At 39.9% G+C, this 17437-nt stretch overlaps 1 protein-coding gene across 2 annotated transcripts in view; it reads right to left on the reverse strand.

The window, feature by feature from the left end:
- The window catches only part of LOC103663149, a 157173-nt gene extending 140836 nt beyond the window's left edge, over nt 1-16337 (reverse strand). Inside the window, exons 1-3 of one of the 2 annotated variants that reach the window (XM_008690844.2) lie at nt 16175-16337; nt 11335-11411; nt 2614-3817 (exon numbers count right to left, since the gene is read on the reverse strand). In XM_008690844.2, the coding sequence (XP_008689066.2) occupies nt 3266-3817; nt 11335-11411; nt 16175-16250 (705 nt within the window). In that variant the 5' untranslated portion in view covers nt 16251-16337 and the 3' untranslated portion in view covers nt 2614-3265. Of the gene's footprint in view, nt 1-2613; nt 3818-11334; nt 11412-16174 lie in introns of those variants that run through there. The other variant, XR_005834154.1, reaches the window with a different exon arrangement.
- Between the last annotated feature and the right edge of the window lie 1100 nt (nt 16338-17437).

The following is a 17437-nucleotide window of genomic DNA, read 5'->3' on the forward strand; positions in this document are numbered from 1 at the left end:
CCCATGTAACCACCTGAACACCAAGATACAGAACCTTTATATCATCCTGATAAATGCTCTTAAGACACTTTGTACGTAATTCCTCTCCCTCAAACCCTAGGCATCCGCTGATCTGCTTTCTGTCACTACAAATTGGTTTGCTTACTCTAGAATTTCATATAAGTGGAAGTATACTGTACGTGCTCTGGATTCTTTTGTCAGCATAACGTTTTGAAGAATCATTTATGTTGTTGCATGAATCAGCAGCTTGTGCCTTTTAATTTCTGAGTAATATTCTTTTTTTTTTTTAAAGATTTTATTTATTTATTCGACAGAGATAGAGACAGCCAGCGAGAGAGGGAACACAAGCAGGGGGAGTGGGAGAGGAAGAAGCAGGCTCATAGCAGAGGAGCCTGATGTGGGGCTCGATCCCAGATCGCCGGGATCACGCCCTGAGTCGAAGGCAGACGCTTAACCGCTGTGCCACCCAGGCGCCCCTCTGAGTAATATTCTAGTGTATGGATAGACAATTAATTTTTATCCATTTGCCTGAAGATATTTGGAATATTTTTAGTTTGAAGTTATTATGAATAAAACTTCCATGAACATTTGTGTGCAAGTGTTTTTGTGAGCAAAATACTTTTATTTCTCTTTAGAAACTAGTTAGTTTTAGAATTGCTTGGACAAATAGTAGTGCAATAAAAATAGTTTTTATTAAAAAAAAAACTGTTCAACTTTTTTCCAAAGTACTTACCACATTTTACACTCTCAACACCAATCCATGAAATTTCCAGTTGCACTAAATCTTCTATAAAACTAAGTTTTGTTGTTCATTTTAATTATATGGCCATTTTAGTGGACGTGTAACTGGTCTCTCTTCATACCTGAATTTGCATTTCCCTGATAACTAGTGACATTGAGTATCTTGTATGTATCTATTGGCCACCCATAGATCTTGTTTTGTGATATGTCTGTTTAAATCTTTTGCCCATGTTTTATTTTTCTTTAGATTATTATGCTGTTGGGGTTCTCTCTATTTTCTGGTGTAACGTCTTCACCAAATACAAAATTTGCAAATATTTTCTTCCAATCTGCAGCTTAACACTTCATTTTTAAAAAGATTTTATCTATCTATCACCTATCTATCTACCTGAGAGAGAGACAGAGAGCATAAGCAAGGGAAGGGGCAGAGGGAGAAGAAGAAGCAGTCTCCCCACTGAGCAGCGAGCCCCACAGTGCAGGGTCCCTGCAGGACTCTGGACCTGAGCCAAAGGCACACACTTAACTGACCAAGCCACCCAGGCGCCCCTTAACACTTCATTTTCTTAATGGTATCTTTCCAAGATCGGAAACATTTCATTTTGATTAAGTCCAATTGGTTGTCTCACAATGTAGTACTTTTCATGTTCTGTCTAAAAGATCTTTGTTTAGCTCAGTATCACAACAGAACACACCATATTTGTCTCCTTACTTCCTAAAAATACTTAATTTACTCTCACCTCTGAGCATCTGCAACTGCTATTGCCCCTGCCTGGAGTCTGGAATATTCTTCCCCCAGACCTCTGTAGCTTGTTCCTTCATTGTGATCTACTTTCTGTTCAGTGTTACCTCCCCAGCAAAACTCTCCTTCACGCGCCGCTTTAATTGTCCTGTTTGCTTGTAGAAGTCTTATAGTTTGAGCTCTTTCATTTAGGTCTACGATCATTTTGAGTTGATTTCCTTAAGGTTCAAGGTAAACCTCTAAATTAATCTTGTTGCATGTGTTTATCCAAGTGACTCTGTACCATTTGCTGAAAAGATTATAGAATTGCCTTGTCATCTATGTCAACAATGAATTAATCATAAATACAAGGTTGTCATCCTGAACCGTAAATTCTGTTTCATTGATCTATATATCTAATCTTACTCCAATACCACACGGTCTTGATTACTGTAGCTATACAGTAAATTTTGTAATTGGAAAGTGTAAGTCCTCTAACTTTGTTCTTCTTGTTTAAAATTGTTTTGGTTATTCTGGGTCCTTTGCATTTCCATATAAATTTTATAATCAGCTTGTCAAGTTCTGGAAAAAAAACAAGGCAAGGCACTTTACGGATTTTGCTGGGGATTAAATGGAACCTGTAGATCAATTTGAGGAGAATTGCTAATTAGCAATATTGAGGATGCCAATCCGTGAAGATATCTCACTTTATTTAGATCGTCTTTAATTTTTTTCAACAATGTTTTGTAGTTTGCAGTACACAAGCTTGACGCATCTTTTACTAAATATATTCCTAAGTATTTTGTTCTTTGTGATGCCATTATAATTGTAATTGTTTTGTAATTGTAATTGTTTTCTTAATTTCATTGTCAGACTGTTCATTGTTAGCATATAGATACATACTTGGTTTTTGTATATCGATCTTATATGCTGTGATCATGCAGAACTCATTTACTAGGTTTTTTTTTAATAGATTCCTCAGGATTTTCTACATAAAGGATCATGTCTTTGCAAATAAAGACAGTCTTACAACTTCACTTTCAATCTGGTTGCCTCTAATTTTATTTATTTATCTATTAGGTATGTATGTTTAAATGTATGCATTACCTTGTGCTGATTAGAAACTCCAGGATGATGTGGTGAGAGCAGAAATGTTCACCTTGTGCTTGATCTTAGAGGAATGCACACGTTTTATGTAACAGAGAGGACTTTCCCCTTATTTTAAATAAATCCCTTGGGAAGAGATAGGAGGCTTTATCTAAAGTAAAAAATCTGAGTTTGATTCCTTTCCCACCTAAGGTTTCCGCAACTGTTTTTGAAATCAACCAGCCAAACAGCAACATTTATTTTTATTTGTGTGCTTTCTCTACCTCGTCCAGCTTGACCTCAAGAAACCATTTTTAAACGTTCCAACTTCACGAGACAGCTGGAGAGATCAGAACCCCCCCTCCACTGGGTCCCCATCAGATACAGTGGAAAAGAGGAAACAAGGTAGCAGTGATCTAGGGACTTCTCTCAGGGCCCTCCTGGACACATGGCTAGGGCTCACATGATTGAAGCCTGGAAGGTGGGAAAAGGAAACAAGAGACAAAGAGGGAGTGGCGCTGATGTGTTTTAAGTGTCATAAGATGATTTGTATAATTCTGAGGGAAGTGATTTTAGTCTATCCCATAGTAAATACTCAATACATGGTAGCTCTTGATATTAATATTACGACTGCTGTTATCATTAACCTTATCATTACTCTGAAGATGTGTTCAGAATATACTCTCTTCTCTCCAAAGGGGTTTGATCATTCCTATTTTTCTAATGAACAAACCCATTAGAATAAAAACCCATCATGAGTATAACTGGTGACAAAAATGTACAAATCTGTTGACAATTAGACTGCATGTCTCCTGTGTGCTGTTCCCCAGTCATAGAAGTACTAGTGACCAGGGGGATGCGAGGAGTACAGAAGCTGTGAAGCTTCAGCTCCATGGGCAGGGGTGACCCCTCCCCCTCCATCCCCAGCTGTATGATGACAAAGCTGTCATTAGTTAGGGGAGCTCTGAATCCCAAGTGCAAGGACCTTATGCTGTGCTCGAGAGACAGGAAATCACTCCTGTCAGCTGGGAGGGAGGGCGGGCGTGGAGAGCCAAGTGAGTAGGAGGAGGGAGGGGTTCGTGTCTTGCAGGATCCTTGGTCATCTTCCCCCGTGAGAAATTGTGGGAAAGCTGTTCTGAGAATCACTGCACAGACCTTCTCTGCAACGACAAAGAGATCACCTGGAGAGGAGGGCATTCTTGGGTGTGAGCTCTCTTTAATTCCCGGCAAGGCAGCCACAATTGATGGAAGGTGGGTTTGTGAAGGAGAGTTCTGCCAGGGAGAGATTGGCACAAGAGAAATGGAGACAGTTAATTCTCAGGGGGTCGTCTTTGGCAAAATCCGCTATTGAGGCCTCATGCTACTTGTGCTCATAGCTGCCGAGAACCAAGAGTGCCATCTGCAAACTGTGACTCATAAACACTCTGTCAGTCTGCCATCTACTCTGACATCATAAAATAACAAGAAGCGGCATTGTAATAAAGAGGGGAGGTTTGCAGCCTACCAATTAAATGCATCTAATTTATTTCTCTTACAGCTGAGGCTTTATTTATTAGTAAACAGCTGCATTTGTTACACTTTTTTCTCAACACGTGCCAACTGGCACTTTGGATGATCCATTAATCCTAAGTAATCATCTGTGTACTTCATAGACCCTGGATATATAGGCCTATATGTAGAAGAAGGTTATTAAAAAGCTAAAGCCTAACCTTGCCAGTCCGCTGGAGGGTGTAGCTCTGGGTGTCAGGCTGGGTGAGTTAATGTGACATGAAGTATGCGGATATGAATGAGATCTGGCTGAGCTTTTGGAAAGATTTTGCATGTGGCTTTCTCTCTCCCTTTCCCCAAGTACATGTAGAGAAATGTGTATGTTAATTTCCTGCAATTGAGCATTGCCTAAATTCTTGTCGAAGTGTAATTAGCGTGAGACTACCAGAAGCCCATTATAGGGTTACCTGTTTTTAATTGGAGGTGGGATAAGAGGGAAAAGGTGTATTGCCTCAGCGCCTGAACTTTCTCCAACCCTGCTAACTGGCATGTGCTTCTGAGGTTAGGGTTCTTCTGTTGTCATCTACAAAAGCAATGCCAGTACACACACACACACACACACACACACACACACACACACCTCATTTTATTTAAGAATGGCTGTGGTACACACAAAAAAGATCCACTCTAACCCAGTTTTTGTTTGTTACCTTAATACATGGGAAGAGCAGATTACTGAGAATCCCTGCAAGGGAGAAGAAATGTGTTGAGCAAAAACCAAACATTTCACTCAGCCACCTTTAAAGGGGATTGATTTGTTGAATACCAACTAGACACATCCATATCCACTGATTATATAAATAATGATCAATTCCATTGTTTTGTTTTTCTCATTCCAGTGAATTCCTGTTGAAATAAGTCATTGGGGGCAGTATTTTCATCTTTAAAAAGGGTTGGTCATCCTTCTGAGTATTATGCTTTGTTTTTATTTTCTGGGAAGTAATTGTAAGTATAATCTATGCAGAAAGATATAAATGACTGACTTTGGCCTACTTTAAACTCAATTAAATTAGAAGCCCTCTATAATGTGACATTGCATCTATGGCTGCTTAAATTATGTAGCTGTGTGATGGTCACTGGAATATTATTGGTAGACCAATATTATATTATGGTGCTTTTGAATTTTAAAAAATATTGATAAAAATGATCAGAATTTCATTTTCTTTTTTTTTTTTAATTTTTCACAATAACATCCACTGACATAGGCTGGGCATGCTGTGTAACTTATATAATTGTAACTAACAATTGTAACTAATAATTGTGTAACTGTATAACTAATAATTGAGACTGCAATTTCAATAAAAAATTGAAGAGGACATAAGAAGGAAGAGACAGTTGAAAGGATCAACATACAATTTATGAAGTTTTTTTTCCTTCATAAAGATAGAAGCATTTTTATTTTTTTAATTCAATTAGCCAACATATAGTACATCATTAGTTTTTGATGTAGTGTTCATTGATTCGTTAGTTAAGTATAACACCCAGTGCTTCTTACATCATATCACGTGCCCTCCTTAATGCCCATCCCCCAGTTACCCTATCCCCCCACCCTTTCTGCAACCCTCAGTTTGTTTCCCAGAGTCAAAAGTCTCTCATGGTTTGTCTCCCTCTCTGATTTCTTCTCATTCAGTTTTCCCTCCCTTCCCCTATGATCCTCCATACTATTTCTTATAGTTTACATATGAGTGAAACAATATGATAATTGCCTTTCTCTGCTTGACTTATTTCACTTAGCATAATACCCTCTAGTTCCATCCACGTTGATGTAAATGGTAGGTATTCATCCTTTCTGATGGCTGAGTAATATTCCACTGTATATATAGACCACATCTTCTTTATCTATTCATCTGTTGAAGGACATCTTGGCTCCTTCCACAGTTTAGCTATTGTGGACATTGCTGTTGTGGACATTGCTGTTGTGAACATTGGGGTACAGGTGCCCCTTCTTTTCACATTTGTATCTTTGGGGTAAATATCCAGTAGTACAATTGCTGGGTCATAGGGTAGCTCTATTTTTAACTTCTTGAGGAAGCTCTATACTGTTTTCCAGAGTGGCTGTACCAGCTTGCATTCCCACCAACAGCATAAGAGGGATCCTCTTTCTCCACATCCTCTCCAACATTTATTGCTCCTTGTCTTGTTAATTTTTGCCATTCTAACTGGAGTAGGATGGTATCTCATTGTGGTTTTGATTTGTATTTCCCTGACAATAAGTGATGTGAAGCATTTTTTCATGTGTCTATTGGCCATTTGGATGTCTTCTTTGGAGAAGTGTCTGTTCATGTCTTCTGCCCATTTCTTGACTGAATTATTTGTTTTTTTAGGTATTGAGTTTGATGAGTTCTTTGTAGATCTTGGATACCAGTCCTTTAACTGATATGTCATTTGCAAATATCTTCTCCCATTCTGTCAGTTGCCTTTTAGTTTTGTTGACTGTTTCCTTTGCTGTGCAGAAGCTTTTTATCTTGACGAGGTCCCAATAGTTCATTTTTGCTTTTGTTTCCTTTGCCTTTAGAGATGTGTCCTGCAAGAAGTTTCTGCGGCCAAGGCTGAAGAGGTTACTGCCTGTATTCTCCTCTAGGATTTTGATGGATTCCTGTCTCACATTTAGGTCTTGCATCCATTTTGAGTTTATCTTTGTGTATGGTATAAGAGAATGGTCCAGTTTCATTCTTCTGTATGTGGCTGTCCAATTTCCCCAGCACCATTTATTGAAGAGACTTGTCTTTTTTTCCATTGGATATTTTTTCCTGCTTTGTCGAAGATTAGTTGACCATAGAGTTGAGGCTCTGGGCTCTCTATTCTGTTCCATTGATCAATGTGTCTGTTTTTGTGCCAGTACCATGCTATCTTGATGATCACAGCTTTGTAATATAGCTTGAAGTTTTTAATATTTATATCTCTCTCCTTTTTTTTCTTTGTCAAAAATTAATTTACATATGGCATTTTTCATGGACTGTACTAAGAGATCACTGAAATTTACATGCTGAAACCATGTCTAATAATGGACAATCATCAATGAAGTGTGCACTTATCTGTCAGAACTAGTCATAAGTCAAATGTGCTGTGTTACTTACAGAGTTGGTTCCCAATTGATATGTGGGGTTTTGAGCCAGAGTGTCTGGATCTGAATACTGTTCTATCTCTAACTACCTGTGGGAACTTCAGCCTGTTACTCAACCATTCTAAGCCACCCAAATTCTTCTTTTTTGAAATGTGGCTAATCCCAGTCCTTGCCTCAGAAGATTATTACATGACTGCATGAGTGGATTCACATAAAGTGTTTAGCACAATGTCTAACACCTATAAGCTATCAATAAATGTTAAATTTAAAAAGAAGCAAATCTCTACAGAAGAAATAACTACCAAATAGGGATACTACAGTGGGCTTGGTCTTTTTGAGATCCCACATTTCAAAGAGTGTTAAGTCTGCTGATGAATGCTAATGTTAGTGGAACAGCAAGTTACTTTACAAAAGTCTCCTGTGTCTGCAGGACAGTAGAGCACGGGAGTGGGTCAGTCTGTGCTCCTCTCTTCCCAGCTTCATGTGTAACAAAGTCTACATTCAGTAGCACCACAATGGTATACGTGGTAGAATTATTTACACCACAGAAATCAGCAAATTCTATGAATTTGGGCTCTTCCACTCCCAGCTGGTATTAAATATTTATCAGCTCATCCTCCCTGTGGAGAAGAAAGCCTAAATCCAGAAAATGAGTCTCTTACCTAGCCACCGTGCAGCCCATTGACAAAATCCATGCAGGTATCTAATTAAGGATAGATCTTGGTGTCCTCACTCACAGAGTCATTACTCTCAATGTCACATACAACTAACACACTTAATCATTGAGTTTCATTTGACAGCACACTAGAAGCAGCAAATTAAAAGAGCCAAGGAAGATGGCAAAAAGGAAGCAAACCCCTGACCGACATGAACGTTCAAAGATGTACACAATCTGAGGTTGTTTACTCTAGTAAAAAAGGAGAAAAAAAAAAAAAGCCCAGGGTAGCCTGAAGTCCTTTCCTCACAGCACTTCAAAACGCCTGTGTTCCTAATGAACTGCTTGAATTATCAAAGAATAAGGTATGATAACTTATTATAATATGTTTGCTCCCTCTGATTGGTTACTGTGAAATATATTTAGTCACAGTCTACAAGTTAGGATATTAATGCTGAATGGGATCCTGGGGACTACCAAATCCAGTAGATTCGAAATCTTTTAGCCAGAGGACAATATTTCAGATGATCTATTGTCCCAAAACCAAACAGCTCTGTTTTGCAGTCTTTTCCTTCCACAATGAAGCATACCCCTTCTGTGGAGGTCTTTGGACACACTAGAATTACAGGCTGAGAACCACTGAGGGAGAACACTTCTCACATATTCAGACTTAGAGATGTAAAGATAGACTTCTTTAAGTCAACTGCAACATATTAGGAAACCGAGCTTTAGCCTAACTCTTGCTCTGGGGAAGGAAACACATAAGAGGAAGTTCCTGGGATTAGGTTAGGAGTTCAAGATACTTATAGCCCAGAAATCACGATATTGAGCTCTGAGTAACAGTTTAAGCTAAAGACTGATAACAGTAATACCTAGCCTTTATTTGCCACTTGCTATATGTCAGGCATTATGTCAGGCATTTAATACTTAGGAATTCTACTTGGTAATTACCACTTAAATCTCACTTTACATGTGAGCAATTCAAGGCTGGGAAGGTTAAGAAACTTCCCTAAGGTCATTCAGCTGGTAAGTAGCCAACTGCTCACAGTGACTTTAAAGTCTATACACCAGAACACAAGACTCATTTATTTCCCCGAAATGCTACGTTAACAGGGTACAGTGTCATGGGAAGTGTCCTGCTCAGATTGACAGATCTGGAGAGACCAGAGATAACTGTCAAACTTAGAATACAGAACTAAGGCACAGAGCTGGCAAGACAAGAATGAGCTAAGACGATGGGATCAAAGGCGAAATCGGGGAATACGGCTTGCTTTTATGGGCTGGAAGGAGCAAGATATATGCAACTCAGGTGCTCTTACAGAATCCAGATTTGGATGGGCAGTTTGGTGCAGAATTTCCAAGAGATGTTAAATGGCTTTCCTAGGATCACGTGGCCCGTTAGCAGTCCAAATCCATCAACTACATCATAACTTAGGAAAGAGTCTCCTTGAAATTAATGTGATCATATTAAAGAGCTGTGGCACTAAAAGGACTTAACTTTACTAATAAGGAAAAATAACTTTTGTGAACCTTATGAAGCCAAATAATTGAGCCTTAGCTTGATTTGGGGTATAAATTCAAGTATATGTCCCTAAATAATTTTGAGATCCAGAGCATAGAAATCAATGTTTATGACTCCCTTCCTTGAATTTTTGGTCTGCGCTCTCATTGCCTGTCTTATTAGACTAGGAACAAAGGATCAAGAAGAGATGATGAAAAGACTTCCTCCTGGTGGCCCAAACTGGAGGAAAGAGTAGAGGCAAAACTACCCTTAATCACTGCCAGACGATCGTTCTGTTCCCACCATCAAAACATGAAACAACTGAGTCAGGGAACAAGCTAATTCTGCATACCCTCTATGCAATCGACAAATAAAATTGCAGTTGGCTGTAAACATGTTGTTTCTTTCCAAGAGCCCCATTTTAATATTCTGTATGGTGTTTGGTGGCTGGGCTAAAAGGTACAGATAAAACTAGAGTTCATCTGCTCTTTTGTCTACTCCTTCCCTGACCCTCCCTTTTGCTGCAAAACCATTTTGTTTCCCTTTACTGCCCTTTGGGTTTGAAGGGGCAGATGTGAGTATATTTCATAAAATCGAGCAGATTATCTCCCCCCTCCCCTCTCACCATGCAATGGCAATCATTAAGTCCCTGAAAGCCCATGGTGCCAGCAATATTGGTCCAATAAGTAAAGCCGCACTTCCTAAACAGATGGGAATGATGTTTCTTTGCCACTGGGTGAAATTGCTTTAAAAAGCGTCAGCAACAAACATAGGGAGGGAAAGCTGAACGGTTGCTGCTGGAAGTCCGGTCACATGTAATACTCGCTGCTTAAAAATCCAATATTGCATTTGCTTCATTACAGTACTTTGTCCATCAGCTCATTTGAGTCTATTAACTTAATTGTTCTTTATTAACAAATGGGTCATTCTCTCTGGCAGCAGAGCAAAGCTCAAATGCCAGTTAAATACTTTGATAAATGCAACACCCCCTTCCACTCTGCTCCCTCCCTGAACAGGCTGTGAACACACACACACACACACACACACACACACACACACGCTTAATCAAATGTATTTATACAAAAGGAGCATATCAAAAATTGTTTTTTAGAGTTAGCAAGCTGGGAGGAATATTTGTCTTTACAAGCAGATCCTGTAAGTATATATCATATCTTTTACAAATGCGAGTCATTCCTGCGGTAAAAATGTTCTTACTCTATAAAATGAGCTAATGCTTTAGCTAGAGAGAACAATGACAATAATCTTTTGGCAATCATTTTCCAAGGAAGTTCTTCTTTAAAATTATGCGTACTTTTTCTCATTTTTCTAACTCAGTAATTCTTCCCGTTGTTATTATTCATTCTTCACAATTAAAAAAAAAAAAAAAGCAAGCGAGATTTCCTGTTGTCTTTGTGTATCCTTTCTCTTCCCTCCCAGCCCCCAACATACATCCCCTTCTTCTTAGGTGACATTATCCTACTCACCAAACCTGTAACTTTAACAGAGGGTGACAGGGTGACCTTGACGACAGATGTTCTTATGGCAACAGATGGCACTGGCAAACCCGAGAAGCTGCTGTATGCCGTCTCCGTGCCACCTGTGCCTGGTCAGATTGAGTCCATCAATTATCTAGGCTGCCCCATCCCCTGCACAGCCAGTCAGATGGATTGGCCCAGAAGGTTTGCTGTGTGCATGACAATAGGCAAGGGGCTAGTGAGGAAGCAGTCAGGTGAGAGGGTTTCCTTCTTTCCCTCTCCTACCTTCCCTACCACAACTCCCCACCCTCACTCACTCATGTATTTAATGTCCTCAGTGAGTCCCAAAGATTAAACTGGTTTTATCAGTGAGAGTTCACCCTGTGACCCTTACAGATAGCCAGCCATGAGGGTGGCTTACACGGAAACAAACCATCATTGCTACTGCCTTATACACGGCCGTGCATTTTTACTGTCTGATGATTCTGCCATGTTAGAAAGCCATTCTTGAAACAGGACATAATGTGTAATATGGTCTTTGCTTACCATACTTGCAATTTGACTTCTCCTTCCACGTCCTGATCCCATCCTTGGTCTTAATCTCTCATTTTGCTTCTCTGTGCCTAGGTTGAAGGAGATAGAGATGACTAGGGAGAGGAAAAGTAAATAATCATAATTGTGATCATCATAGCCATGATTTCCTAGCCTGCGGCTGTGTATAAGAGGTATTTTGCTAGAGATTCTATTAAGTGTTTTTGTCAAGACACTTAGTCCTTAAGTGTCTTAACAAATTTACCACAGATACAATTACTCCCACTTTGTAGTTGAAGAAATTGAGGCGCAGACAGATTCAGGGATAAGCCCATGGTTTCATAATTAGCAAACAGGAGAGTCGGGATTTGAACACAAGGCAGGTAGGCATTCCACGGCAGAACAGTGCTTCTAGCAAAAATCCATGACCTGCTTGGCTAGAAACAGATAATAGTGGGAGGTGAATATGGGCCCTAACTCGCTTTCTTAACACAAGGCATCTGGCTTGCCTTCTGTATTCCCAGCTACTATGATAATTATATAATTTATTTATAAAGCAGTTTGTGATCTCCAGTAAGTAGGTCAAACATAAGCGTAACCTTTTATTATTTTTCATTAGTACAACAGGGTAGTTAAAGTTGGAACAGTTTGGCCTCTCTCTACCCGAAGAAAGCTGGAGTATTGTATGAAATCATCAGTGGACCTTAATCCAGATGGTGGTGTCATTTCTAAGAAATAGCATATGCTAGCTATTATGATACTTAAATGTAATGGTTTTATACCTCTCCAGTGGGCAAAGAAACCGTACAACAGGTTTTAGTCTAGGAATTTTTTAATGGTATTTTAACCCTCCAAAATACAGTATTTCCACAAAGAAATTCAATTGATAGAGCTTGGTTTAATAATAAAGGAATGTAAATTTCTGCCTTGTTTCATGCAATAATAGGACAGCATCTGGATTTACTACTCTCTGAGTCTGCTATTTTACATAATGTTGCTGAATTGGGGACTATTACATGCTTTTTTGATTTTAGAAAAATTGCCTTTAAAGTTATTTACACTCATTTTATAACAAAGAGGGCAATATAACTAATTTTATTCTTAGCGTGATTAGCCATGAGTCATTTCCTAAGAAATGAGTTTAATTAACCAGGGAAAGAAAGTTGTAATAAATCATGAAAGTGGACTGTTTCTAAGTGGGGTTAAAAACATCTTATTTAAAACTGCCATCAGATAAATCACAAACCCTAAGTTATGTGTTAAGGGAAGAAATGTTTCTGATTTTGAAAATGTTCTGACAAAAGGGAGGAACGAAGAGAAGAATAGGTGGTAAGAGGGGCAGGTCAAGTTAGTTGGAATATTTTAAGGAAATAGTTGCAGTAAGGAGACCATTATGCTAAGTCAAGGTCTATCAGTTGACTGTGCAATTTTGGAAATTCACTTAATTTCTCTGTGCTTTAGTCTTTTCTTATAAATCTAAAGAGACTGAACTCAATCATTCTTAAGCAGAGATTTGGGCAGCCACTAATGTTATTGAAAAATATTTCCAAGTGTTTCCCATTCCAAGCACATGGGTGGAAGTAGAATCTTCCAGTATTTTGAAGTTAAATGTAGACACGTGACTTGCTTCAGCCACAGAACGTGAGAAGTGTTACTTCCATGCAGAGGCTTTAAGAACCAGCCCATGATTTGCCCCATCCCCTTCTCAGTGCTGTTATGGTCCTAGTAGGATATCTCTAGATGAAGTTTCAGGTAATGTGTATCCCCTGGTGACCAGGATGATTGACTTTCCTGCTAATCTACACTTTCCATGTGGCATGCGTGAGCAATAAACTTCTATGGTATGGAGCCATTGAGATTTCGGTGGGGTTTTTTGTTATTGCTGCATAACAGAGGCCATCCGGTATAATAGATGGACGGACATCACATGCATCCAGGGTGATTTTCCAGTAAATATAAACGAGGGCTCATTCCAGAACTACTGAATCAGAATCTTCTAGTGCAAACTTCAGATTTATGTGGGGTTTTTTTAAAGATTTTATTTATTTATTTGACAGAGAGAGAGACAGCCAGCGAGAGAGGGAACACAAGCAGGGGGAGTGGGAGAGGAAGAAGCAGGCTCCCAGCGGAGAAGCCTATGTGGGGCTCGATCCCAGGACTCCAGGATCACGCCCTGAGCCGAAGACAGACGCTTAACGACTGAGCCACCCAGGCGCCCCCAGATTTATGTGTTTTTAAAAAGCTTCTCTGGTGATTCTGATGTCCACCCTTCCTTAGGAAACACTGAAGGGTTCATGTGTGAGTGGGCACATGAGTAACAAAAGAGCTTTGATGTAGACTTTTAACTGCATATTCCCCTAATGGATAAGCATAATAAAATCTTACAATTGCATGTTACATTCCAGTTTAGCCAAGCACTTTTGTATCACTTATCTTATGGCAGTGAACACATTAGATCGTGATAGTGGCCACACCATCTATCATTGTACTGAGGATTTGAGCCACTAACATGACTTGCTGAAAACTTTCCGCTTCCTATCCCACCACCCACTGTGCACTCTCTCAAAAATTGTCTGCTTAGTTGTTGATGATGAACTTCACAACAACAGAAGATCTTCCAAGGATCTTGGAATAGTTGCATTTTTCTGCCTGGGAATTTGTCTTTGTCTCCATAGACGATTGAAGCTTCCCGGTTAGGCTCACACTGTTCAAAATATTTTGAGTTGTGTTGGAAAATATGTAGGTTTTATTTCTGACTTTTTCTATACTTACTTCAGCGACCTTAATATTACTTTTATTCCCAAGGTGCACATAAGAAAGTGTTATGTTGAAGGCTGAACTATTGACTAAATATTACTAACTTGTTTGATCTTAAATACCACACGGAGGGCTCCTGAATTTAACCCTGCCTTGCAAGCAGAATACTAAATTTAATCTAATCTATCAAATTAAAACATAATGGCTGACTCTTTACTTCTGAGAAAATCTTATACAATTGTTACTATTTATATATGAGGATTATATATACTTATTCACACATAAGCTGTAAGTATAAGTAACACCTAGACATAAACAAAGCCTGCCTTTAATGCTATCATTAAGGGTATAGATTCTAGGGTGAAACTCTGCACTGACATCTTGGCTCCTTTGCTTGCCAACTGAGGTACCGTTGAATAGACTTTCAACGTCCTTGGTTCTCACTTTCCTCAGCTTATAAATGGTCATAATAATAGGACATACCTTATAAAATTGTTGTTCAAGTTAAATGAGATAATCGAGTAAATTGTTCACCAAAGGAAGAAAGAGAGAAAGAAAACAGAGAGGGGAAAGAGAAGGAGGAGGGGGAGGAGAGGAGAAGTAGGAGGATGGGGAGGGAGAAGGAAGAGGAGGAGTAAGAGGAGGGGGAGGGGGAGAAGAGGAGGCACAAGAGAAGGAGGAAGGAAAGAAGAAAAAAGGATCTGAAAATTAATTTAGGGTATCAAATAACTTTGGGGAAAACTGGGTTAAAATAGACAAACAAATTTCTTTAACATGCAACTTCCCATTCCTTGTGAATATAGGAAACTTTCTGTTCACAGCTGGCAGTAGGGACACCAAGGACTTTCTGGAGGGGGTGATACCTGAGTTGCACCTTTAAGGAAGAAGAAGCTAGAGCCAGAGAGACTATGCAGGTGGGAGTGGGGCAGGGTCTGGGGGCTGAGAGGCCGTCTCATGCAAGGGGAGGACAAGGGGCAGAGGCACAGAAGTGTGAAACAGTACAGTGTATGCAGGGAGCCCAAACAGGTAAGCTAGTGAGGGCAAGGGCTAAGGGAGTGGAGAAGCCATTAAGACCCAGATTTTAAAGGGCCTTGTTTGCCATATTATGAATTTGAAATTGTAATTTTGTTGGCAATGAGGGAATGTATCAGTAAGGACCCTGGGAAGAAATAGGTAGCACCTACAAAGATGTAATTGAAGAAAGGGTAATGAAGGGACTATCTACAGAGGTGTGGGCAGGGTCAAAGAGACACTAACAATGCAGGGTAAAGCAACAGAGGGGAGTCTATAGTGCCTTGGGCTCTAAAGGACAAAGGGTGGAAGATCTTCCCAGTTCCTGGAGAGTATTCCAGCTGAAGCCAGAGATGAAGGAGAAGGCAATTCAACAGGAGCTGTGTCCTTCGGTAGAGGAATGCCACCACGCCAACCTGTAGCTGGAACAGGTCTGCCTCTCTCAGCACCAGCAACAGTGGAGAAGGGCAGAGATCAGACCCGGGGGCAAACATACAATGTCCGGCACAGCAAGGTGGAGTCACGTGGTCTGATTTGAGTTTTAGATAAGTCACCCTACAACTAAATGGAAAATGGATCAGAGGAGACGTGAAACTTTAGAAAGGAAGACCTACACTCATATCCACACAACAGATGAGGAAAACTCAAACTGGAGATGTTCTGTTACAGACAGAGTGGAAAGGAAAGATTTATAGGAACACTGATGTATCAAAATTAGGGAGATGACATGACTAATTATGGCTGGTGAAGAACAGAACAGGATCATTCCCAGGTTTCTAGCCTGAATAATAAAGGGCAAAGCGATGTGAATAAGACAGTGAACACAAGAAGTAAGTTTGGGGAGGAGGGGATTGAGGAAATCCATTTTGAACCAGTGGAGTTCGAGAGGCCTGGGTAATGTTCATGCAGTGATTTGCCACAGGTATTTCAATATAGGATACTGACTCCAAGTAGCAATAACCAGGGATGGAGATACAGACTTGCAAGTCATCAGACTACATGATGGCCCAAAGTATGAGAGTGGCCGACATTCCCAGGAAGCAAAGCACTATGGCGATGAGCCAAGGACAACATCAATATGGAATACCTGAATTCCACGGCACTGCTCTCGGGAACCTGGGCACGTTCTGCCTTCTTGGCTCTTCGTCACTGATCACCTGCATTTCCAGCAAGAGACTCTCCTTCAAGGAATTGTATTGGTCTGTTCCAGGAACAGAGAGTTAATTTTCTGGGCCTCTGGGTCTGTCAGTAACTTCTGTAGAGACAGATGTATCTTTATTTTAGATTTATTGTCCCTTAAAAACTGATCTGATGATTTTGAAAAGGCCCAGTTTGCCTAAATGAGGCCAATATTAGTTAAGGCATGTCTTCTTTATTTATTGGTTCCTAAGCCACATAAGTCTTCAAAGAACACATCTCAAAAGTTCTGATCATACAGAGTAGCTGTATACAGCCCCACTGAAAAGAGGCCATCAGGCTCCACTTTCCCTTCCCCCTACTCTCCACCTCCCCATGCTTTGCTCAGCCCTTCCCAATCTCCTGCCTGGATAGTTTCCCCGTGGAACACATGAAAGTAATTATGCTAACAGCAGCTATAGGCTGGGTAACTCGTGCATGCATGGCTTACTCAGAACCTTGCTTCAGGTGATGGAAAATAAGCAATCTCGCATGGACATAATCAGAGATAAGCAGATAGGTAGATGGTAGATGATGGATGGATGGATGGATGGATGGATGGATGGATAGATAGATAGATAGATAGATAGATAGATAGATAGATAGAGTTTGATGTACATGTACATATGTTTCCCACAGGTGTGTGCATATATACACCCAAGATCACAGGTATGCATGTGCACACATACATGTTGGTGTGTGGGTATACGCATGTGCTCGTGTGCATACACAGATGAATGTGGATATATGTGTACACGTATGCCAGTGTGCTGTGTGTGCATATCTGCATGTGAATATGTGTTGGTGCCTTTGAGAACACCCTCCCATGATAATGAGAAGACATTAAAGGGTTAAAGCAATCACTTTGGAAACCATTTTCCAAAAAAGCTGCACCCTAAATTAATTTTGGCTGGTAATCTATATCGGGTTAAATAACTCCTCATTATTCTGTAACACAGCTGAGGCATCTCCAAATGTTTATCTTGTTTTGTAACCGGTACCTTCTGGTACATTCTAGTGCCAGCACTCCCAGCTCCTGCTATATTTCATTCTCACTATTTTTGGACTGGAGCTGCTGGTTCCAGGTGATTTAATAAATTGCTTTTTTTTTTTTTTTTTGGTGTTCCTTTTAACTTACCCATCTGCTCAACACATGCGTAACTTGCAATCTGTC

The sequence above is a fragment of the Ursus maritimus genome, unplaced genomic scaffold (genome assembly GCF_017311325.1).
Source record: "Ursus maritimus isolate PB19 unplaced genomic scaffold, ASM1731132v1 scaffold_12, whole genome shotgun sequence".
Classification (NCBI taxonomy): domain Eukaryota; kingdom Metazoa; phylum Chordata; class Mammalia; order Carnivora; family Ursidae; genus Ursus; species Ursus maritimus.